At 44.1% G+C, this 25,522-nt stretch overlaps 2 protein-coding genes across 2 annotated transcripts in view; one reads left to right on the plus strand and one right to left on the minus strand.

The window, feature by feature from the left end:
* The window catches only part of TM6SF1 (transmembrane 6 superfamily member 1), a 30,361-nt gene extending 20,167 nt beyond the window's left edge, over positions 1-10,194 (plus strand). Inside the window, exons 7-10 of the mRNA XM_044439022.1 lie at positions 1,972-2,076; positions 3,611-3,703; positions 5,371-5,490; positions 9,864-10,194. Coding sequence (XP_044294957.1) covers positions 1,972-2,076; positions 3,611-3,703; positions 5,371-5,490; positions 9,864-10,055 — 510 coding nt within the window. The 3' untranslated portion in view covers positions 10,056-10,194. The remainder of the gene's footprint in view (positions 1-1,971; positions 2,077-3,610; positions 3,704-5,370; positions 5,491-9,863) is intronic.
* A 5,185-nt stretch (positions 10,195-15,379) lies between these two features.
* The window catches only part of HDGFL3 (HDGF like 3), a 42,216-nt gene continuing 32,073 nt past the window's right edge, over positions 15,380-25,522 (minus strand). Inside the window, exons 2-6 of the mRNA XM_044438975.1 lie at positions 24,856-24,932; positions 20,773-20,911; positions 19,698-19,856; positions 16,722-16,868; positions 15,380-15,518 (exon numbers count right to left, since the gene is read on the minus strand). Of these exons, the coding sequence (XP_044294910.1) occupies positions 15,513-15,518; positions 16,722-16,868; positions 19,698-19,856; positions 20,773-20,911; positions 24,856-24,932 (528 nt within the window). The 3' untranslated portion in view covers positions 15,380-15,512. The remainder of the gene's footprint in view (positions 15,519-16,721; positions 16,869-19,697; positions 19,857-20,772; positions 20,912-24,855; positions 24,933-25,522) is intronic.

The raw sequence follows: 25,522 nt of genomic DNA on the forward strand, positions 1-25,522 counted from the left end.
TTTACAGGTGCCTGCAGCAGGGTTACAGAGGGGCCCTGGTGCAGAATCCACCCGAAGACCCTCTCCCATGTCAGTGCCCCTGCAGCAGAATCCTTCCCAGGAAATCGTGGCAGGGAGAATTAGCACAGGGATACGCACCAGAAAGTCCCCCACTTGTGTGAGTTTGGGAACTGCTATTTTAAGCCTGGATTTTAAGTATCCACAGCACCATTAGGAACACTGTGGGAAATTACACTGGCAATTCTCCCAGGGGCTGCCATTTAATTCTCCACTGCAGGAAAGAGCTCCTGGACCTGGTTGCAGAGAGACCCGTGTGGGGTCAGCAGTGGGCTGTGCTTGCCTGCTGGAGCTCCAGAAGCTGCTCAGGCCAAGGGTGCTGTGTGCGAATTCTGGCCCCGGTCAAGCTCGGCCCCTCAGATGGCAGGCTGCAGGGCGCCTGTCTTCCTGGCCAGGCCTGCTCCTCCTGCCCCTCTCTGGCCAAGAGGGCGGCGCCGTCTTCCTGCCGTGCCTCCGTCCAGCGTCCTTGCTGTGCCACCTTCCCCACACGCCCCAGGCCTGCTCTCCGTTTGGGCAAAGCTGCCCACGGCTCTGACTGGGCCCCCTTTCACCCTCTCCCGTGGCTTGTGGCACCGGCAGAAATGTACGTTCGATTGCAGACTTTCAGCGACACGTCTTGGAGCGAGCGTCTTCATATTTCCACTGTGTGTCTTTTGCGGAGGGCTGTCCCAGGGTGCTCCCAGGCAGAGCTTGTGGCGCTCTCCTTCCGCATCTACAACTTTCCTTCTTAATGGATGTTTTTCCCTGGAAAGGCTACAAAGGGAAGAAGACATCACCTGAGCAGGGCACCGTATTCAACCTGTCTTGAAAGCCCTATGTGGCCGGCCGGTTGCTCTTCTCATGCACTTCGCAGGTTTGGCGTTCATCATTAGAAGCCCCCAGTGGCCATCTAAGGAGCCTCATGTCCCACTAGGAACCTGGCTGGGAATTAAGAGCCATGGGAGAAAGGCTTTAGCAAGTGTATTACCTCCAGGGGCCCATTGGCAGGCAAGCTGCACCTGCTGATGCGATAGCATCCCCCTCTTCCGGCAGAGAAACCTGGGCTGGCGAGCCTGCATCGCCCTCTGTATGGAGAAAGTGACTTTGGCTTCCCAGGGGTAGAGAAGGGCTTTTATCTCCGGATGTGCTGCTTTTTTCTAGTGCTGACCCATCAGAAAATGCCACTTTTAATTCCCTGCTGAAGATTGGGTATGGCACCTGGGAGAGAAGTTGGCAAGCCAGATTGAGAACTTTTAAAAATAATGTTATATTGGAGAACAGTAAAGACTCTTGTGACACCTTGAAGGCTAATTTATTTGTTACGATGCAGACTTTTGTTATAGCATGAGTGTACTTTAGTCTAAGAAAGCTTATGCTATAATAACCTTGTCAGGCTGTTATGATACTATAAGACTAAAGGGTATTTCTACATGAAGCATTTATTGTGCGCTTGTTCTTCTTTATTCACAGTTGCTTAAAAGTTTGTGCTTCCATGCCTAACCTGCATGTTTTTTACAACAGTGAAAATGCAACATTAATTCTTAAAGTGAAAGGAAGTGTAGTGTCCTCTTGTATATTTGTGCTATTCCATGGCACCATCCTGCCACCTAGAAGTTACGTAGAAGAAAAACAGAAAAGGAAATGCTCCTTATGAAGTGCTTAGATCTCAGTTCTGTGATGAAACTAGAATAGATAGAACAAATTAATAGCTAATTAATAGCCAATTAAACTGCGAAGCCCTTAAAGCATTATGAATAAAGAATAATGTTTTGTGTAGAAAAAATGTTAAATTGGTCCTGGAAAAACAAAACAAAACAGGAGTCTTACAGCACTGTAACAGTCTAACAAAGTTATTATGGCACAAGCCATAATAAGCTAAAGTACGTTTGTGTAGAAAAATTCTAATGTAGCTGTGCTCCGGGAATTGTGTTGCAGGCAATCCAAGAAGTGCAACAAAGGAATCTTCTGAGAAGGCCTGTAGACCTGCTGTTGGCTGCATACTTCATCTTTGCAACCGGATTTTGCCTGTTTAGAGGCATGGTAAGATATATCATGCGTTCACTTTGCAATGAATGAAGTTGGTAACAAATCATATACAAATATGGAGAAATGGAATTTTATGGCCATGGAAACTGTGGAATCAGAGGCTGCCCTGTCAAAGGCTGTCATTGTTCCACTCCTTCCAGGCAGACCAAGACGGTGGCTGTCCAACTAAAAGCTTTAAGGTTGCGCAAGTGGATCAGACCAGTTTGAAAGGGCAGTAGCCAAAGGAAGAACCATAGTTATGATACTGGCTATGAAGGAACTGCAGCCTATTCATGAGAAGTTGATTTCGAACTGCAAACCCCTTTTCCACTCCAAACTTCGATAACCCACACATGCCTCAAAGGTGGTTCCTCTTGCCTCAGAGCCAGTGGCTTGGAGGGCTTGACATGGTCTGCCTGCTTTGGCTACGGAAGGACTCTGGGGTTAGCGGTGGCTGATCTGCCCTCTTCCTCCTCAGCAGGCTCCCCTTGCCTTCACACAAAGGCGAGTGACTCTCATCCATGCCCTGTCTTGTCTCCTGGCATCCCAGCCACAAATTCTGGCTGCCTTTTCTCCTCCAGGCCGGAAATGGTTTCCACGTGTCTTGAAGGCCATTTTGCAGGAGGAATGAGCCCAGTTCCTACAGCCCACTACCCTAATTTCTTTGTCCATAAAGTTCTGGTTGTGGGTCCAGCAAATCCAGAGATCCTGAAGAGAAGAGCAGGATACATGGCGGATGATTCAGAGAGGCAGCCTTCTTAGTCTGGGCAGCCAAAACAAAGAAGGGCAGTGCAGCTCCTTAAAAGCTAACATATGTACTAGGGATGAGCCAGAGCCCTATCTGGGCACATTTCTGCATCATGGCCCAACCTACCGTTGGCCATTGCCTGCGGCCCTCCACCCTGCCTTCCCACCACCTTCCAAATGTAGGCAGGGGATAGCTGGAGAGGGGCTTTCCAGCTGCAGGGCCTCTATCTGCAGACCACCCTCCCCTGGGAGGCTCGCCTGCACCAGTTCTGTGCAGATCTATAAAGGAGGTATCACTGGGTGCTTGTGATCCTTCCCTCATGGAAGACTGCAGGACCCTCGTCATCCTCTGGGCCTCTCCTGTGTTTTCCAGCCATCCCTGCAGCTTTTTAAAAGGGCAGAAATAATGCATTATTTTCCTGGATGCCACACTATTCACTAGAAAGGCCTTGCGCGTGCTCCCATTTCTACTCTAGTGCCTTCTCATGTACTGGAGCATGCAGAAACAGATGAAGAGGGGGAACGGCTGTACAGGAAAGGGGGTGTGATCCTCGTGCAAGGAATGGGGGAGGAGCAGTCTTGGGGGGAGGTGTTAAATGCCTCCTGTAGAGAAAGCCCTGTGGCCCCTTTGGGGGCAGTGTGTGACTGGCCACCTTAAGAGAGCGTGAGGTGCTTGCAGCTACCTAGGGGGTCACAGCAGAGGCAAGATCCCAGCCAGGGACTTCTTGATCTGCAGCTCAGCCTCTGCAGCCATTTATGCCGCACCTGCTTTTTGTTTAAATAAGGTTTGGTTTCTCTTTAGGTAGCCTTAGACTGTCCAATGGAACTCTGCCGACTTTACAGCCAGCTCCATGAGCCATACATCAAGGATCCATCAGCCTATCCCAAACTTCAGGTAAACCGAGGCACTGCACAGCAGCTTTCCACAACAGAGTGCCTTTGGGTTGTGTCAGACTGCAACTCACATCATTCTCAGTCAGCATGGTCGTTTGGAACCCCGCTCCCCAGATGGGGAAGGCTGCAGTGCCCTGTGACTTGGGCAACACTTGACAGGAAACCAGAAGAGAAGGCAGTCATTTAGTTAGTGAGTTAGTTTCTGTGCCACCCAACAGCTGAAGCTCTCTCGTGGGATCGAATTTCTTTCTGAAGTCTCGGTTTTTCCTGTTTCTGTTTCTCTCTCTAAACTTGAGACTTCAGCTTCCGTGGTCGAACCCTCTTTAGCGAGATCCTGCCTCTGTAGGGAAAGGCTGGGCTGGCTGGCTTATTTGGCATCGGCGAGCACCAAGTCGGAGGAAAATGTGCTAAGCACTGTCTAGCCTGGCTTCTCTTTCCAACACAGTTGTGTTTTTACTGTTTGTAATTTATTCCCTGCATTTGCATCAAATGATTCTCAAGGTGGCTTGCATAGTGCCAAAGCAAGCTCACAGGCCAGCGCTAGTCCTTCCCCCTCTGGATGGTCGGAGCAGAGGATGCTGCAGTCCCAAAGCCACTGGGAAGTCGGTGCATTTAATATCTTGGCAGCTTTCCAAACTTTCTGTGTTTTTATTTCATGTTATACCACCGTAACGTTTGGCTTTTATGCCAGAGCAAGTAGGACATTTCAGAATAAATGTTGGGTGCTGGGTGCTCTTTCTAGCAGGGAGAGGGGAAACTAGTAGCCGTTTCTTTCTGGCAGGAAATGGGACTCTAACTTCCTTGCAGCTCCTCTGTCACTGGCCGGTGGGCAGAACCAGGCTGGCCTCCCTTTGACCAGGACACTCTTTCTGGGAGGCGAGGAGAGGCTGGAGCCCAGCTCCCTTCAACACAGCAATTCCAGATAATGCTGGCAAGTGGGCAGGGTAGCGGTAGCCACCCCTTGATGTTTCCGGCATCTAGTACTGGAACGTGGAAGCTATTCATCACTAGGAGATTGGCCCAGTCCTATGGGGTTGTCCAAGCAATGGTGTTGACCAGACCCTTTGGTTTTGTTTTTCAAACCACCAGCTTTTATTTAGAGGTCAGTCTCTGGCTTCTCACCGGAGAAGGCAATCATGTTAGGGAAGGTCAAAGGCAGAAAGCGAAAGGGAAGTCCAAATATTCGGTGAATCAAATACATAAAGGAAGTTAAAGTCTAGAACTTGGCTGAAGCGAGCTGGGCTGGCAGGACATTTTGGAGAATTTTCTTTCATGGGGGCTCCATAAGTTGGAGACAACTTGATGGCACATAGCAACAACTATGGACTTCTGGGGCATTTATTGTGCATGGATAATTCCCTACCAACGGTTACTTACTTTTTTCTGTTAGAGTGAAAGGAACCACTCCCCCCACCCCCCCTTGTGTGATATCACGATGCTGCCTGTAGGTCATGTAGCAGAAAATCAGGAAAGGCCCTTAGCATAGCTCTTGGATCTCAATTCTGCGACAAAACCAAAGTATACACAGTGGATTAACATCCAATAAACAGCCTCACGCAGAAAGATGCAGCAGCTCTGGGATCAAATGGCATAGAAACAGAGGAAGGGCTAATGCATGAGCTAGTCTGGAAAGTACACGGATCTTTCAGCTTCTTCTCTGGTGTACAGATGCTGGTGTACATGTTCTACTCTGTGCCATACTACATAATCTCGGTCTACAGTTTGCTTGTGCCTGGATGCTCTTGGATGCCTGATCTAACCATTATTCATGCTGGCGGACTAGCCCAGGTATTCCCAAAGTTTTTCATTTGTTTACCGTTGGGGCTTGAGGGGAGGTAGGGTTAACCTATTCCCTGCACCAGTTCCACATTGTACGAGAGGAAATGGTGCCAGCATCAATGTGCAGAGCTAACCAGATGCTTCCTCTCCAGTGGCTAATTGTAGCAGCTCTGCAGTGTGTCTGTGTCAGAGAAGGAGAGGAAGGCACAGAGGGGCTAATCTGACAAAAGCCGCCTCACGGGCACAGCCAACTGGGTTCTGCTTTTTCTCAAAGTGCAGAATTTCATGGTGGCTGTGAACACTGTTGAAGCTTTCCTCTTGTCCGCCCTGCCCTTTTATGTGACAAGCTGTCCCCTGCCTCTTGTCTCTCTGCCCAACCACCTCTTCTGTCCAGTTTCCCTCCTCCTCTCCCTTGTCCCATTTGTGTCCCTCTCTGGATATGTGCACCTTTTTTTGGAAATGAGGAGAAAAGACTGCTGTGGTGGAAACTGGCAAATGCGGCTTTTTGAAAGGAAGCGTGCAAGGACTGTGCCACCAAAATAAAAAACAAGGGAAAACCAGCTGCGTTCCTACCGTGCCAGTGACTCAGGGGGTGCCAAATGGTGCCACACAGATTCTCCCTTCAGACACATTACAGCAGCCATCAGAACCCTGCCCCCACATGGCCTCAGGGTCCTGGGAACAGGGTTCACACCCATGGTTCTGCAGAAACATCAGGCAGATTCAGGAGGTGGCGGCGGCTACCCATGGCTGCCAGCCTGGCTGGCTGTGCTCTCCTTCCTTCACCAGAGGGGCATCACGTGTGCCCGAGTTACGGAGGAGCTCTGGCAGGCAGAACTCTTGCACCCATCCTGCCTGGGGGGAATCCTGCCGGTAGCAGGTATGTCATCATGTGAAAGGAGTGCTGGACTGGATGGACCCTTGGTCTGAAAATCTAACAGATTTTCCTCATTGTGTAAATGTGCTGGCAAAGGAGGCGAATTCACACCTGAAGGAACATGACGACGTGCTGAGGCAGCTTGTAGAATCACAAAAGCAGGGCAAGGCAACAGCACCTGAAGACTCGTTTTGATCAAGCCTGGGAGACAGAGGTTTGCATTAGGAAGGAAGGAAAGGCCCCAGCCACTTCTAGCAAAAAAGCAATCAGGCAAAAGACACTCAGATGTCTTTAACACAGTCAGCATCTCCTGCATGAAGCTACTTCCATGTAGGAAGTGTGTGCAGAGACTGTCACATGCAGCAAGCATCCTCACGTGCACCTATGGCAAGCGCAGGTTTCTCATTAATAGCTTGTGGCAGAATTTAACTCTCTCTTCAACTGAGTGGAAACATAAGTATATGAGAGAGGAGTTGGGAGAGTTGAAAGTTACTCTGCCTTGAGCCCTAGAAGTCCATTCAGAAGCAAAGGCTGACATCCTCACCCTTTCAGTAGCCAAAGAGTCGCAGAAGGAGGCCTAAGGCAAACCATGTTGCTCATGCATGACCAGTCCATGACTTACCGCCCACACCTTTCCTTTATAAACTGCAGAGCTTACTTTCCTCCCTCACCAAGTTCTTCATGCAAGATGTCCATACCTTCCATTTGCATCCATATCTTTTAATGCATATGAAACTCTGACCCCTCTCTTCTGAGTCCCTTAACATTCCCTGGAGAATATTTAGAGAAAGACAACTTGGATGCGGTGCCATCACACTCACAGCTTTCCCACTCACACTTCTGCTGCTTGCATGCCCGTGTGCAAGGGGAATCTGAATGCAATGGTGTCGCATCACATGTTGGCGCAAATCTGCCATCGCTACGGTCATGGAGAGAAGGGTTCCACTGCTGTTTTTGTTTCTTATTTTGGAGACATTATTTACATCCCATCTTTTAAAGATTAATTTCCCCCACAAGGTGACTTTCAAAGGGGGAGAACAACGAAGCAGTTTAACATGCATTAGCATGAAAACGTTTCTAAATGGCAGGGCACAAACCAAACCAAACACACCCTCTTTTGTGGAACAAAAAGTTCATCTAAAACTGGGAATTATGGGGGCTTCTAAACACTGCAGAAGAACTTCCACAACTGTGAAGCCATCGCCAAGAAAACTCCACCGTGGTCCCATTCAGCTAATCTTTACTAATAAGAGACCATTATGCAGGGGCCGAGATGCTAAAGCTGGGGAGGGCCCTGGGGGGCAGTGGTTCTTAAGGCCACATGTCCTTGATCACAGACACACATTTCACATGACATACGGATTGCGGGCTCTCTTTTCTAGCCATGCTGTCCTCTTCTGACCTCTCTCCATTGCTGTGCCTTCATGAACCAAAGCCAATACTGGCCACTTCCAGCTCACTGGACAAACCTATCTCTCGCTCAGTTGCGAAGGCCCTGCGAAGTCTGGTGGCACGATCCCACTCGCCTACAGACAGGCATTCAGGTCCATAACATTTGGGCACGAGACTGTTAAAAGACAAATGAACTGTCACTTGAAATAGAGGATAACAGATGGGAGACAAAACAGACATGGCACAATCCTGAGTGCTCCACTATTGCTTCTATCTTTAAATGTTTGTTTATGCTAAAAATATTCTTTGGCTCAGCAATCTCTTCTCTGTGCATAACCTTAGATGTAAATTTACTCTGCGCTCCAGAATGGTCTCAGGGGAATATGCACAAAAGCCTTCAGCCCACCTTCTCTGAAGGGGGGGGGGAACAAAACTCTGCAGCCCTGTCCTGAAGAGACAGCAAATAATCCCCTATTGTAATAATGGTAACAAAATATTTTTTATTGTCCTGTTTGAGATACAGCAGGCCAGCTCCTGGGCACTGTGGGGACAGCTTTTTCAGCATTGTGCCAAGGCTGCATGTAATAGGAAGCCTGTTTGCCCTGACAGTATGTCAGGAAGAGATTCTGAGAACACCGAACCATTTCCAGTATTCGGATTCTCCAAACAGAAGAATCCAATGTTGCAAGTATTTGCTCCGCTCAGGCGATGCTCACGGCTGCATTTAACCAAGATCACGATGACCACGCTTCTAATCCAAATCCTGCCTAGTCAGCTGAGCATATTCATATTCTGTGTTTGTGCACCGCCCTGCTTTTGCCTGCTATGCAGGTAGACAGGAAACAAAGGACCACGCTGCCTATTCGTTCCCCCATCACCCCCACACACCCCACTGGAAGTTCTCTGCCTAGCCAGCTTTCATTTCTTCAGCAACCAACTTTTCTATGCCTGTCTTCGTAGCCTTGAGGGCAGGAAACTTGTTTTTCTTTAATGGAAATTTGAAGTTCCCAGGATGCCGAGTACTTCTTCCAGAGCCAGATTCTGTGACTGGGCTGTGCAAAATAAATACACACTGCCTTGTTCTTTGGCTAATTGATTTTACTGCATCTTAGTATTTTATTATAAACATTGACTCTGCCTTGTACAAAAGATCCAGGTTTTCCAATGTGCTAATCCTGGAGCAGGGACAGGGAACCTGTGGTCCTTCAGTTGTTGCTGGACTACAGCTCCCATTGCCATGACCACAGGCCATGCTGACCGGGGCCGATGGAAGCTGGAAACGTAGCAGTATCTTGGAGGGCCACAGTTTCTCCACAAGCTGTTCTAAAGATAGGTAGAAAATGGTGTTTCAGGAAAAAGTGATTCACTATATGTAGATCTACAACCTTAGGTCAACTTTCTGACCAGTTAAAGGGTAGTGCCGATGAGTCATGCACAGCAATGTCTGATGGAAATATTTTGAGCCTTTAATTTTCCCATGGAAAACTTTCCATTTCATAGATTTAAAAAATGATGTATGCCAATTATACAGACAATATTAGGTGAGCTTGCAACTTCAACTAATCCTTTTCAGGTGATTATTTTAGCAAATATGTGAAAGAATAAGCAAATCACTAAAATGAATTGAAATACACTGCAATACCCATATAATGGAATTCATAAAGAGTTGTAGTAAAACTGGAGATGCTCCTACAACCTGAATTCTGTTGAAATAGATGAAATGTATTGAATTTATTTATATAGGTCAGAATTTCTGAAGAACCACAAGTTGCCACTCCTTTCTAGGACATCAGAATATTTTTTGGATGCAAACTGAAATTATTCATATGTAAATGAGCCTAAAATTGCATTTTTCCTATGCAAACTTTCCTGGAAAATGCACCCCACTGGTTATGCAGTCAGTTTTTTTTTTAAATGCAAATTATTTTTTAATGTAAGTACATACAACCACAACTGATGGTGGGAGCCAGCTTAAAAGGTGCATTCCCGCCAGAGAGAGAGTGTGTGTGTTTGCTTCTGTGTCTGTGTGTTAAAGGAGAGACAAGATTGATGAGTTCAGATATGTGAATTCTAAACTGTATCTTATATTTACACCTCTCCTTCTGCTGTCTAGGCCCAGTTTTCACACATCGGTGCTTCTCTTCATGCTAGAACTCCATACGTCTACCGAGTCCCTGAAGAAGGAAAGATGTGGTTCCTGATACTCAACATAACATATGGAGTCCTGCCCCAGCTTTTGGCTTATAGGTGTGTCTGCAGTCCAGAGTTTTTCCTGAAGGCAAAGCCCGAAGAGAAAGCTGAATAGGGTGATTGGAGCTACGTGCTTAAATTGGTGTAACTGGACTCGCATTGCAAACTCTGTGCAGCTCAATTGGGAAGAAGTGTCACAAGCGGGTGTTATATATCATTGCTGAAAATAAAGACTACTTCTGTCTTTCATAGCACTTATGGGAGCTTGCTTTCACAGCATTATGGGTAACTGTAAGTACACGACATGGTCCTTGATTAGGACTACAGCAAGTTAAAATCATAAGAATTTTTGATTTTCACTGCTAGTTTGGTGCAGGCTATTACAGAGCAGAATCTGATTTCGTCTGAAAGTTCACTGTCTCTGTTTGTAGTTTAATACAGCCAAGGGCTTGTGCACAACACATGGCAGTAGAACTGATCTTGCTATGAAATTGTACCAGATGCCCCCACACAATGGGCATTCTGTGGTTTAGATTAAGCTTTTTCATACTGAGGAGACAGGAGTTGAATTCAGTAAAGTTTAAATTAACCATGACTAGCTGGTCTTTGACCAAAATAAAGTCAGTCAGTCGGTCGGTTGGTCAGTCTATCCATGACTAAATTAATTAATTCACATTGATTAATAGGTCCATTTTAAAGTGTGAATAAACCTGATCTTACATGGCATTTGCAGGATTTCTGCAGTCTCACCTTGGGGCACTTAGCTCAGTTCTGGATACAGATGGTCCAGCCTCGATTTTTCTCAGGTTTCTCTAGGTAGGTTTGGAAAAACTGCAGCCTGAAATGCCTGTTATCATGCTGGCTGGCCATGATCTGTCTTGGGATCAGACAGCTTCCTGTGCTGGTTGTCCATGTCCCTTGTCCCCCTCAATCAAAGAGCAGTGCTCTCTTTCCTTCACCTTCCCTTGTACAAACACAGCATATCACCTCCAGAAGAGATCACTGTGAAACAGTTCTATTAAGTTGCTTTATTCAAAGCAGCCTCCTCCCACTGCAGCCCTCCAAATGTTCCCCAGGCTGTAGAAGACTGATTTGAAGTATTTTAAAGTGATCATTCCTGGCTGTGCACGCAAACACAGGAGAGCACAAATGAGCAGATTCAGATGCGAGACATGGCCACCACAGTAGCAAGCCGAGAGCAGACTTGAAAAGCTGCTCTGACTCCACAAGGCACTTACAGATGCAACAGAAGAATGACTGAAATGTACACCATCCACCCAACTAGCTTTGCACCACAAGGACCAGATTCTTACAGAGCGGTGCTGTGGCCTCCATGGCCACGATACCCCTTCCTTACCATGCCCAGCTGTATGAAATCTGGACGTGTCCCTCTGCTTCTTGTGCTTCTAAGTTTCTCCTTCCCACCCTTTGTTATTTACTCCTGCCACACTTGTTTGCAAGCTGATCAGGGCAGAGATCTATTTTTTACTTATGTTCCTCTATAAAGCAGCATTAATTCATGTGAATGACTAATAAGCCTGGAGAGAGTTGGCTAAGTAGTAGCAGGTGTTGTGCTGGTAAAAATGTCTCTTAATCCATTTTTTCCCACACCAGATATAATTTTGTTATGTCTATCATGTCTCCTCTTACTCACCATATTCCTAAGCTAATGAATTCCAGATGTTGTAACCTTTCCTTTTAAGTGGGTTGGTGCAGCCCCTTGACCACCTGTTGAAAAGGGAATTTCAGCAGGTTTCAGTAGTACATTTCAAAATGGAGGCACTCATCATGACATTGCCCACAGACATGTCCCAAGGACAGTCTAGAAATCGAGGCAGCTGTTTTGTTGTTTATCAACACGAAACAGCTCTAGTAGTTTCCAGATGCACCCAGAACAGGTCTTCCGTAAGCTAACATTCTTTTTTGCCCATCCAAGCCCAAACCACCCTGAAACATTTTGCATTATAACAGGAACTATATATTGTTGTCAGAAGAATTCATTTCCTTCTCCTCACTGTGAAGATTAAAAGCAAAGCTTAGATGGAATATGGCAGTACGGGGGTGATGGTGGCGACAGATGAGTACAAAAATGCAGGGATTCCACCTCCGATCCAGTTCCTTGAGCTTGTCATGTGGATGTTACACGGTTGTAGTTTGATGCTTGGGCCCTGTCTAGTCCAGACCCCATTACAAAATAGCTGCTCCCAGTTCTAGCTTCTTAATCATTTCCTTGCGAGACTCAGCTTTTCTCACCCTTCCAGTGACTCTAGTTAACATTCTGCCACTGACTTCCTGTAACCAAGGGAAGGGATTGCTGGGCTGCCTGCTTACATTAGGAGTTTGTTCGCTTTTTATTTATCAAGTTGCCAAGTAGAGCAGTTTGTTATATCTGATTCACACACAGTAACAGTGTGTGTAGTTCTTTTCACACATTTCGTGAGCATGCAGTCTCATGTCATGCCATGCACAAAACTTGAATGCAACAGTCTCTTTTTCAGACTGATCCACTGTGCATCCCCAAACATGTATTACTTACCAGCAAACATTTGAGCAATTTTATATCACAGCTTGTATATAATTAGTTATGGAATACAGTAAATATAGCTGGATACAATGCACTGAAATAAAGCTTAATAGTTGTATGGGAATTTTTAAAGTCCCACCACCCCATAAAAGAAACATTAGACAGTGCTTTTTCCCCCATGCTGGCAAGAGAAATGATCATACCTTGGTGAGAAAGTGCACTGTTAGAAGGTCCCAGTTTCAAGCTAGTTTAAAAGATCAGAACCTGCCAGAAACCTGCTACTCAATAGAGCAGATTAATACTGAGCTAAATGTACAAATGGTCCAGTCTTGTATAAGCCTTCCTAAACAGGACTTAAATTTCTGTAAGGAAATATTATGCGTTATACAAGGAAGGCTTGCTCAGTGAGTTCATGTATAGGAGGAACAGATGAGGAGAAATACATATATTTCAAGCTTCGCATTCTGCTTTTATATGGAGCTCCTAGCAACCTCTTCTCTTGACCAAAATCACATCTATTTAACTTCAAGAATACTATAGCATCAAGCATTTCCAGACCATTCAGTAAGAGCCAGATGTTCTTTCATACCAGCACTTTGCCAACTGTGTTCCATGGATCTCTGGTATTGATTTGAAACATATCAGAGAATCCTCTAGAATGCTGGTAGCAGCAGTCAATCCTTGCTCAAGACAGCTCTCCCATCACTAAACTTTCTCTGCTTCTCCTCTAAGGAGCAGCCTGTAGATGAGGAATTTGGTGTACTGTGGGGGTCTGCCTGGTTCACACGGAGTGACAGGGAAGCCCCAGACACTTGGCCAGTTCCTGGTGGGACCTGAATGCACTTCTGAATGTGATCCACATGAGTGCAATGCGTATGGTTCTGTGGCAGAGGCTTGGGGGTTCCCTGACACACAGGTCAATTCCGAAAATGCTCCTTGGAAAGGGACATGTTAGCAAATGCTTCATGCTTTCCTATTTCTTTAAAGATGTCTGCTCAAAAATGGGTGGGTGACGGCAGTGGAGTTAAACGGGAAAGGCTACAAAACCAAGAGCAACACTTGTGCAAGTTATTAGATAATCTACAGTACCTGTATGTTTTTCCCCACTGCTTTATCCTACTCAGAATGTGGGGTGGGGTGGGGGGGCACACAAAGGGTTAGGTGACAAATAAGATTTTTTATGGCCTTTGGGCCTGGTTCTTAAAATTTTGGATGTAACCGGAGTGTCAAAGGTAAGAAAAGCAATGGGACAGAAACAACAAAGCTTTCCCCTGCATTGGTGTTCTATTATAACCAACTCAGTGTTAACAGAATGCTTTGCTTTAATACTCGAGTTACATGAATACCTCACATTTACACGTATGAAGCCAAATACGACGCTAACTTAGCTGCTTACAACCTCAAACCTTACTCCCGATACACATTCCAATAAATTTATTCTGTAAAAACAATAGTTTTTTTGTTTTTTGATTTTTTTCCTGTTTTTTTGTACAGTAAACTTTTCAACTACAAACCTTGAGTACGCGAAAGATGTTCCAAGGACAAGCATAACAAGGATTGATAAAACCGGACTAAACCCATATGTTTTCACAATAAAAGCTGGCATTAAAAAATAAATAAAATTCTCTATTCTCACAATAGCAACAATAATGTACACAGAATAATGGATGTTGGAATGCTTACTTGCTAGTCTAGATCTAGTTTTGAAAATAGAAAAAAAACCCAAAAATGATGACAGGATCTTTTTTTTCCCCTTTTTCGTTTTAAGCCTTTTGGGTTTTTGTTTTTAATTGGATGTTTTGGGTTTGTTTCCCATAGGACTTTTGTATCACAATTAAGCTTAAAAATGGAAGGCTTCCAAAAAATATGTTAAGCTCAAATTTGTATTGGCATTTGAAAAAAAGCTCCTTGTATTCATCTAAAGAAACACAAAAGACTTTCACTAACTCCACATATAGGAACTAAGTCAGAGAAATTTACGTTACATCATGATTTTGAGAAGTATTAAGAGTATAGCTAGCTAGGTATTTCTAATAAGGAAAGGTATTTTCTTACAATATTGACTTTTTGAGTATGATCGTAACTCAAGTACATTTTGTCAGGTTTAAAACCAGAGATGGCCACCTTTAATATTCCAGGAGGGGAGTAATTTCATCTCATTTGTTAAGAGTATATGTACAGGAGTGGGGTGGAGTACACTGATTTCGCTTCCCCACGGTCTTGCCATCATGAACCGGCAGGCTCCATATGAATGTTGGTGCCATCTTGACTTAAGGGCTTCACAGTTATGGGGCTCAGATGCTGTGTTACATACAAATATGTACATTTACATGCTTGTATAAAATCCAGAAGGGGGGTATCTTCTATGTCTAGTAACTTGAAAATATTTTTCTTTTCCCTACAAATGAACTGGTGAGCAATTTTCCCCCATACCTTGGCTGCAATTTGAGCGGCTGGGGGCACAAGGAGCCACGTGGAATCGGTCAGGAAACCAGATCTAGCTTGCGGGCTGCCACCTGGCCATCCCTGTTTTTAAACCAAGTTTAAAAATACACAAGGAAGAATGGATAAGGAGTAATTTAAAAAGTAATGGTTTGTAAGCAGAATAGAGATTCTTGTGATTATTTATGAGGGAGCACTTGTTTCCAAGCATTTGATCTTTATTCTTCTTAAAAGAAAGGCAGCTTTCAAGAAATGATTTAAAATTTGGAGGATTTGCCCATTCTTTTTGAAAAAAAAAAGGTATCTAAAGATGGGCATGTTTAGATATTGGCAATGTTGCACATCACACATGCTGGAAAAGAGCATTGTTGTGCGATTAAATAAAAGGATGTTCAGAAAAGGGAGCCCTTGGGGGCAGGGGGTTAACAATGAAGTTGAAAGTCATTGCTGAGAACAGGATGGGTAGGAATGTGACTAAATGTGCATACAAACAGATATGCTGCTGATGAACAGATGTGCTGACTTCTATCAAATCCAAGAATATTAGACAACCAAACATGTAACCTTCTTGTGTCTTCCCTTAATATGCAGCAGTCAATATGTTGGTTAAGTCTGAGGAGAAACAGAAAGAAAATGGAAATTTAAAAAGATTCAAAGGACTCAATTAATGTTAATGTCAACATTTCTGAAGTGTGGGCATGATTCAGGCACCAACAGTACGTTGATATTCTACTGATTTCAACCAGAGATACTTAAATTTTTAAAGAAAAAAATAAAAAATAGTACAGGAACATTTTATCATTTGGGGATGACCATTCAATGGCCACCATTATGTAACAAATGCAGGCACCAAGTGCAGAGAGCTAAGGAAGCGTACTAGTTAAGAGAGTGGGACTGGGGCTCAGCCAATCTGGGTTCCAGGCCCCACTCAGCCATGGAGCCAACTGGGTGACACTGGGCCACAGACTCTCAGCCCAACCCACCTCACAGGGTTATTGTGGAGAGAAGATTGAGAGCAGGAGGAGAAGACTGACGTAAGCTGCTTTGAGTTCTTTGCAAGGAAAAAAGGTGGGATATAAATCTAATAAATAAATAAAATGAGATCTGCCTGTAGAAGCAGCAGCTTTCCATGGATCAGAACCAGCATACAGTGCAAATGAAAGAGAATGGATTGCACTTCCGTCTGCAATACCTTTCTAATTGAATTCCCTTTTTGTCCCTCAAATGCTTTGGGGGATTCTAGGATAGGAAAAATGTTTATCTGTTTGGTGTACAGAAAAATACTTTGTCTGACTTTATTTCCCATGACATCATCTTTTTTTTCCACATCGAACCATCAATTGCAGCGATGAACACACGAGGAGAGTAGTTCTGACTTAAATGTTAGCAAGTCATAGGAAGCTTTGGAGGGAAGGCCCATGTTCAGAACCGACCCTCGTTCCAAAGATATGAGATCAGTCCGAAGCACAAGGATGTCACACATGACTCCAGATGTCCTGTGCTTATGTCAACAGCTATCATTCATTAACTGTTACCTACCTGGTGCCATCACTGTTCATTTGTTCAGGGGTGGGCGACTTGTCATCACCCCCCAGTGTTGGACTACAACTCCCATCAGCCCTAGCTATCACAACCAATGGCGACAGATTATGGGAGTTTCAGTTCAACATTTTGTAGAGGGTCAGAAATTCATTCATTCACATATTTATATGTGCCTCTAACTGCCAAAGGCCTTCCTAGATGGTTTACAAGTAATAGCATGTCCAAACCTACTAAAACAACCAAGGCCTGTTCATACCATATGACATGCCTTACCCCTTCACTAGTTTTCTGCAAGTCTGAAGAGGTGTTTCTTGTGTCATTGCCTGCTTCTCCAGCATCGGAGCTGCTCTTATTTTCTTCCTCTTTGCAGTCCTTGTCATCTTCATCTCCGGGAGATTTCCGTGACTGCTTGGAAGATTTCTAAGTACATCCATCAAGGAAAAATAAAAACAAAACAGACCCCTGCTTTTAAAAGGTATGAGTTGGGTGTGAGAAAATCAGAAGTCTTGTTCGGGGAGGGGGGAATGGGCGAAGCATTAATACTCTTGATGCATTTTCCACTTATAAATGCTAAGATAATGCCACCTGAGCACAACGGTGCTTGTCAATTCCCTGTAGATGAAATATAGGCTTTCAAAAATGGGCATGCAAGGGGTCAACAGAGCTGGAAACAGCCCGTGAGAATTGTGAAGTGGCCAGGTCTGGTTTTTGCTAGAAGAAATGAGCAAATATGGTCAATGGAGGCAAAAGTACACCTTCAAAGTTGTGAGGAAGAAGAAGAGGAACGGTGAGACAACGGGCAGGAAAAAGGACAACATGAGAGGTTTGTCCAGTCCGGTTCAACCTAACCATAATTCAACCCAACCCAAGGAAGGCTCATACCTGTTCACTTTTTAAAAAGGAAAGAAGGGGCATGTGAAGTAGAAGAATGGGTAGGATAGCCAGGTCATAGCCTGGTGATTTCTGTTATACTTTTGGATCTGCAGCTGAATCGAAGACAAGCCAAAGGTTGCTTACTTATAACCAATGTTCTTCAAGGGGTCATCTCTGCACTCACACATATGGACTCTGTGCCTGCACAGGCCCTGCTGTCGGACAGATAAGAGAGAGATTCCTTAGCTAGGCATTTTTGGCAAGAGCCCCTTCCCCTTCCTCCAATGCTATATAAAGGTGGGACTCCCACCATTTTCTCCAGTTCTTGTGAGACTGTCGGCTGGCCCTCAGAACCAGAGTGTCCATGTTAAGGTAAGTGTTCTTTCTATGAGACACCGATGAGGGGCCAGTGGGAGGGTTGTGTCAATGCGCAGATGACCACTTGAAGAATGTTGGTTACAGGTAAACAATCTTATTTTCTTCTTCATGGTCTCTGTGCATCACACAGATGGGCAATTAGCTAGCTTACTATGGGAGGTGTTGTCATTGCAGAGCTGCTGACAAGATCGTCCGTCTGAAGGATCAGTCTTTTCATGCTCGAACACTGAGTCGGTAGTGCCAGATAAATGTAGATGGATCGGACCAGGTTGCTGCTTTCCATAGGTCCTCCACCAGGATGCCTGCATGTATCACTGCTGATGTTGCCATCGCTCTGGTGGAATGCACTTTTGGCTGTTGTGGAAGTTCCAGTCTGGCTAGTTGGTAGCCTGGATTGATCGTCTCCACTATCCAGTGGGCCAGTCTTTGAAGTGTTATTGGGTTTTCTTTAGAGTGTCCCACATATGAAACAATTAGTGGGAGCAGGAGTATGGAGTGACAGTTGGAAGGGTAACAACAGGAGAGTTCTGAAGTAAAGTTTGACAGACTTTTAAATATATATATATATATATATATATATATATATATATATATATATATATATATATAAATATAAAAAAGATAAGATTTGGAATAGGAATAGAAATATTTCTGAAATGAGAAGATAAAGATATTGAAGTAGAGATGAAGGGAAAAGTTCTAATTCATGAGGGGAGCTAGGGAGTGAACGGATCCAAGGCATCCGAGGCAGTGGTCAAAAATAAATGGAAGAAAATGGCGGGAGCCCTGCCTTTCTCCACTGGGGGAAAGGGGTGGAGCTCCCACCAAAAACGCCCAGCTAGGGAATCTCCCTCTATCTATCTGACAACAGGTCCCACGCAGGCACCACATGTAGCCCCGTATGTGTGATGGACAGAGACCACAAAGAAGAACTTCCCTTGTAATCACAGCAGCGAGGACTGCATTTGCACAGCCCTGGAGGAATGAGGAAATACCAATGGAAGAATCGATATTAAAGAAGATATTGGACTGTGCAGAAATGGATAGATTGACTTTGTCTCTCAAGGAGAAAGAAGAAACATATTATTACCAAACTTGGGACTTCTTTTATCAATGGCTAGAGATGCGCGATTACACTTAGGGCTGAAATATACAGTAATTGTAGAGAGAGTAAGATAATAACCCAGTAGGTCTGATGTCTTTTGAATGATTATTTGTTTTATTTGTAGCAAAAATAATAAAAAAATTAAAATGAGAAGAACTTCCTTTGTTTCCCCCCTGCCCTTGCCTTTTGCACTCCTTCCTCCCACTCTGTTGTAATGAGCAAAGATACTGCACACCATATGGAGCAGGGAATCATAAAAGGACTGGGATTGTAGTGTAGGGAGAGAGGGGAAATTAGTGGATTTAAAGGTGTGGGTGCAACTTCCAGGGTGCTCCCAGGCATCCCTGTTACTTTTGGTTTGACCAGTTGATTTTTAGACCAACACCCTGCCTTCCCATTGCCATGTTCCAAGCGACTAACCAAATTAGTATTGCACAAAAAGCTTACACAAATTCAGTATTATCAAATTTGTTCAAAGAAGCAACCAAGGAGTAAAGCTAAAGCTTCTATGTGTGAAAAGAGCACTGCATGGACAGTGGAATTAGGTGTGGAAGAACAAAGTCATACAAATGCATGTGTAAACCAATCCTCCTTGCAAAAATGCATTGTGTTAGGTGGTCTTTACTTCTTTGTGGCTGGCATAACGGCTGGAGATTGTCATCCTAAGTTTAAACTCCTGCATGGATTTCCCAGCAGTGCACAGTCTGGGATGCAGCCGTGGTGAAACCTCATGACTCTTCTGGGTGTGTAAATTCAGGCAGTGCTGGTATTAGGATGTAATTGTTTATATGCATGAAGTGTTTCGTAACCCTCCGTAACTTAATGCAAGAGGTTATAGGACATACTTTGTAGATTGTGATAATTATAGATAAATGAGGATGCTAATAAATTACCTTTGAAGTGTAGGATTTTTTCCGTTTTGAGCCTGCTTTTTCATTCTTTCTTTTGCCTTTTCCATCCTCTTCTACCCTATCGCCTTCCTCCTCACTGCTGGCGTCTGCTGTATTCCCTCCTTCTCCCTCAGTTTCTGATGAGCTCTGTTGCTGAATTGCCTTTAGAATAAAACAGACAATTAAAACTCACCTAGATTTTGTAATTTTTCAGAGTGAGAAATTTATCAGAGGCTATCCAAACATGTACCAGTCATTTTGCAGGGTTTCTGAGTAGAACTGTATGTACTCTAGTACATAATGTTAACATGTGTTTATAAAAATCTGCAGACATAATCTAAATTTTGGAATATGAAAAGCTGAATACTTCATCCTGTATAAATTTTACAAATTGATCTTAGCATCTGTTATAGGTACATAATGCAGTTTGTGATGCTTATATAATTTAATCTCATTTTTCTAGACAACAGCAAGGATGTTGAACTCCTGCCCCATTTAACATCTATTTACCCATTTCTTTGAGATTTCAGCATTGGTTGCCACAAACTTTCAGATATAGCTTTACAGCCAAATGGACTAGAAACTTGCCATCTTTTTTTTTTTTTATAACAATGAATGCTCCAATTGTCAAGAATTGGCATTTTGTCCCCACTACCACATTCAGTTTTTCCTGCTCTCCCAGGCATTTATGCCATTCTCTCAACCCTGCTTTTAAACCATCTGCAGTAATGTCCTAGATTTCAAGGTATGTTCTTAGCCCCAACACTAAAAGGGCCAGTTATGGAAATTGGGCCAGCACCAAATCATGAACAGAGAACATGGACAACCTCTTAGGACCCAGTTTTACCATCATGGATCTGGCACACACTAATGGACAACCAGTGGCATTGTTCGCATATGATGTTTACTGCTAACATCTGGATCCTAGTACATTAATCCTTAAGGTAAGTTAATCCTGGCAGAGATCCTAGTACATTAATCCTTAAGGTAAGTTAATCCTGGCAGAGATCCTAGTACATTAATCCTTAAGGTAAGTTAATCCTGGCATGTGGAGAAATGGAGGGGAAGCCACACTTACCTGGTATCCTGTAAACTTGACACCAGGATTGTTTTCTATTTCCCACAGCCCTTCATTAAATCCTTTTCGTTTGTTTGATTTTCCAAACTTGTCTTTATATTCTTTGTATGGAAAGAGGTCTTTAGGCCCCAAAAATGCACTGTGTTTTAACAAAGGCAACAGTCAGACAGACATTCCATTTACGTTCCATCTAAAGCAGCCAAAATATCATGTTCCTTGAAATGGTAGTTGCAACCCATGGAAACTAGCTGTGGTTCATTTTAGACATTGCATGCGATTTGTGGTAACCTGATTTCAGAACCTAACCATGGTTTGAATTTGCAAACATTCTGATCAATAGTGGCTTAGAACTGTTTGCCAACATTCATTTTCTGTCTGCTTAGCATTTCAGTCCAGAGTTGGAGCAGCACCTGTGACTGGTTTATCGATCTAAACATCTCAGTAAAGCAATCCAAACTGGAATGCTAGTGAGTTGGGTGCAGAGGGTTTTAAGACTTTGCTGCCCATTATAATTCCTGTCTACATTGCCTGGCTTTCCCGCACCCTGCCTGTTGGGTAAATTTAAAGAAAACTCCCATTCATTTTTTTTTCTTTCCAATGCAAATAGCAGGTGTGGCTTTTGAATCCCTGTTTATAACCACTTTGGGGAGCAAACCATTGAGGCTTCCCCAAATCGGGATCTGGGCCCCACCTGCAAGTCATTCACACAATTACTAATTGTGCAAATGGTGTCCTTCTGGTTGGACCCTGAGGCTAAGAGAGCTGCTGAAGTCAACCCACTGAAGTGGCCCATGGCTGTACTGGGATGGTATGCGATGGAATGTCTAGGGGTGAGTGCTTGGGGCGCTCCTCTCACAAGCAGTTCCTGTTCCAAGAGATGAGTTCCCAAATAATTTCCACATAGCTCAGACATAATTTCAGCTCAGGGGTTCACAAACCACGGCGTTAACGTGAGGTTCTGAGTATTTACCTATGTCTGTACATTAACTCCTGTTTTGTCAATAGACTATTGTATTCTTTCCTCTCTGGTGCCTGCCAGATTACAGTTGCTAGCATTTTGACCTTTGGACATGCTGGCTGGGGCTGCTGGTACTTGAAGTCTAAAACATCTGGAAAGCATCAGGTTGGAAAATTCTGCTGTATTGTGACAATGTTATCTATCATGCCTTCTATACAGATGCCTTTAAAGATGATTTGATGATTCTTATTTTGATGGTCCTTCTTCTTGCTGGGTCTTTTAATGGTATTTTAAGCTATTTTAAATTAATTTTAAATCCTTTTGACATTGCTTTATGTTATTGTATAGTTTTGTGTCATGCATTGTTGTAAACTGCCCAGAGAGCTTCAGCTATGGGACAGTATAGAAATGAAGCTGCTGCTGCTGCTATTTTCCTGTGTTATTAGCAGTGTTGATGCCAATCAACACTAATCCGGCCACTTGGCATGCAGACATGCATTCTTATCACCCTAACAGAGACAGTAAGTGTATGTGTGTTACTCTTTTCTGTTTCTATCTCTATGGTAAAGACAATCTGCAATATTGCTGTGGTTTCACATTTAGGCAAATCTGCCCTCCTGTGGTCAAACCACAGATTGCAGCTGCCTGCACTATGAGGGCTCACCACGTACGTTTGCACTGGTGATGTTTTTTAGCTACTGAATTGTTACAGGTTTGCCTGATATTCTAAACCCCCTTTGCCCTTTTCCTGTGCTTACTTAATGATGAGTGAAATACCATCCGCACATATTCACAGGTATTCCTGCCTTCATAACGGTTATGTGACAGAGGGAAATGATCTCCCACTTTCTCTCTAAAATGGTACAGCCCAAGGAGGACAGGCCGTTTTGCAGGATATGTCTGTCAGCTATAACACTCTTTAACTCCATCCTTGCACATGGATTCCCAGCTACTTTTTAGCTGGTACAGCCACATGTGCACAGTTTTTCTGGTGAATACTGGAGTGCTGTGAATGAGCTGTGTGCTTTAGCATGCAGCCTATTTGTTGCCTATTGGCTCTTCCTGCTAGGGAGCGAGGCAGTTTAGTCTCTCAACAAACCAAAGAGATTGCTTCATGTATTGCTTGGGCAGTCCATCTTGGCTTGATGCTCCCTTGAAGAACCATGATTGTAAACCATGTTTGTTCCTAGCTTAGAAATTGTGGCTTGTTCAGAAGCATTAAGCCAGGATCCTGGATGAAGGCTGAGGTAACAAATATCTGGTTTGCTTGTGCTAGTTGGTAGAACCAAGCGGGGACAAGCGAGCTGTGTGAATGAGAGCAAAGCTTGTTCATGGTAAGTTAGCATTCCCTAGAATCCTGGCCTACCATTCTATGCAACACGGCCTATGAGAATTTCTACCTATTCTGGTTAAATGAGGTATTAGGATGGTACTTTATCTTTTTAGGAGGGACAGTTGAGAAATGTAAACAGAAACAGTCCAGCTTCTGATATGGCAGTTAATCAGAATGATGTTAATTAGTCCATGCTGCAACACATATCTGGTGAATGATACTTGTTCTCTTGGTGGATTAGAAGCTGTCCAGGCCAATGAATCTGCAAGCACAGGACTCTCTGCAGAGGTTTCTCCAGGGAAATGGTGGCTGTTTCAGGAGTAATTGAGCAACAGGGAGAATTCTGAGTATAATCAATGTCCTAGGAGGTTGATGGAGTCCTGAAGATCCTATCCCCCAACCACTTGTTCTGTTTCTGGCAGGTCATTCTTATACTAGACTAACTATTGGTCACACCAGAATGTATTTATTTGGTTTCTTCCATTACTTTTGCTTTTATTTTACACTAGCCAATGCACCTGGCTTCACATGGACTGGAATAACCCTTAATCTGAAGCAGCAATGCCTTCAAGTAAACTTAAGCAGCTGTCAAGAGTTGGCCACATTGTGTCCACCCTATCTCAATGAAAGCATTGGATGCCCAATGGCAACCATCTCTAGTCATGCCCCCTGCTGTGATTTACCCCTATAGTTCTCTGAGGTGACTGGCTACTCCATTACCCCAAGGGAGGGTGACCCACTGCAGAGAGGAAGGTCTCACTAGGCCTCTGGAGTTTCCCTCTTGGCCTTTGGATTCCCCTCTCCTCAGACTCTATGGGTGATATGCTGGTTACAGAGGTCTGCCCAGTGACTGAAGATGTTAAAATGGATGCATTTTAAAAAGCAAAGTGAACCCAAGGTGCACATACTCTTAGTATACATGCTAAGTAACAGCTGTCCATTTTTCACACCTGTGGCACTGACAGATGACTGGAGAGACTAACACATGGCTCCTTTTATTGTTTATACAGATAGCAAAATAGTGCTAGGTTACTATAGAAATGACAAGAGGAAAAATAAGGGAGCAGTAATTACAGCCTCCCCTGCTATTGGGAGAGAATCCACATTATATTGATTAAGAAAGGCTCTTAAGAGGTCAGTTAAGAGATCGCTCATCACTAACTCCACCCTCCCACCTACACACTCAGCAGCAAGCAAGCAAGCTAACAGACTATCGCTGCAAGTGCATTTTCTTACAGAATGGAATGGAAGAACTGCAAATCAGCTCTGATTGAACATGGGAAGACAACACAGAAGAAACCAAACTCAAAGGACGTGGCAGCAACAAACTGGGATTCTCCATCAATAGTGACAGAGCAATAGATGATTCCAGAGAAAGGAACTAGGGAAGAAGTAAATGAGGAAAGGGTTAATTTTAATGTTTGGTATGGGAACTATGGTGGAGTGGTGGACTGGAAGAGACTGGGATTCAAATCTCCACTCAAGTATAAAAAGTCACTCGGTGACTTTGGGTGAGACAGAATCACAACAAGTTGCGAAGGTTAAAGGGGGAGGTGGAACCATGGATGCCTCCTTGAGTTTCTCGGAGGATGAGTGGGATTATAAAATATTAAATCAATATTCCAGCAGAGGATGGAGTGGAGTGTTTTCGGATCCATATCCTCTTCACAAGCAGCACTTCTCGTGAAGAAGCCCATGCCAGGACATACGAAAGGAAAGAGTTTCATGGACATAAGAACCACGTGCATAACATTCAGCTTCACACACAGTTCAAGGCTGTTCGTTCACTTACGTTTCATGAGTCCCAAAAAAGAAGATGGGGAACTTATTTGCTGGAGGCTTCACAGCTCCCTCAGGGAGTTCATCGATCTGTTGGACAGAAACAGATGTTGGCCATCACAATTGCCCAATGGGTTTGATGGTGAAAAGGAAGAGCCAGAATGTTCGAAATTTGCGGCACAATGGGCAATGCGGTCAGACACATTAACGCTCTCTACATGACGATGCGCAAAAGGAAATCCACACAACCAACATGTGATAGAATTTTTCTGTAGTCTGCCTCCTAGTGCACACACTAATTGCCTTCAGGAGGAAAAGGCCAAGTCTCTTGAAAATTTAAAAGAAGCCCCTCCCTGTCTGGTTACCTAAAGGAAATTAGGGTTGCTGCTATTCACAGAATAGCTATTCTTTTAAATATTTGTCACATTTCATCTGTCCCTTTGCCCAGGGAACTCAAGGCAGCGTACATTGCCACCCCACCCCACCACACACATTGTATTCCCACAACAATCCTGTGAATTAGGGCCGAGGAAGAGTGACTATACTAAGACCACTCTTTGATTTTCATGGGTGGGTAGAAATTGGAAACAAAATCCTCCACAATATTTCCCTCGACAAAAATAAAGAAACGGGTCTCCACATCAAAAGAAGCCAGTGTGACATAGAGGTCAGAGTGAAGG

Source organism: Varanus komodoensis, unplaced genomic scaffold (assembly GCF_004798865.1).
Source record: "Varanus komodoensis strain SLA01 unplaced genomic scaffold, ASM479886v1 scaffold33, whole genome shotgun sequence".
Taxonomy (NCBI): Eukaryota; Metazoa; Chordata; class Lepidosauria; order Squamata; family Varanidae; genus Varanus; species Varanus komodoensis.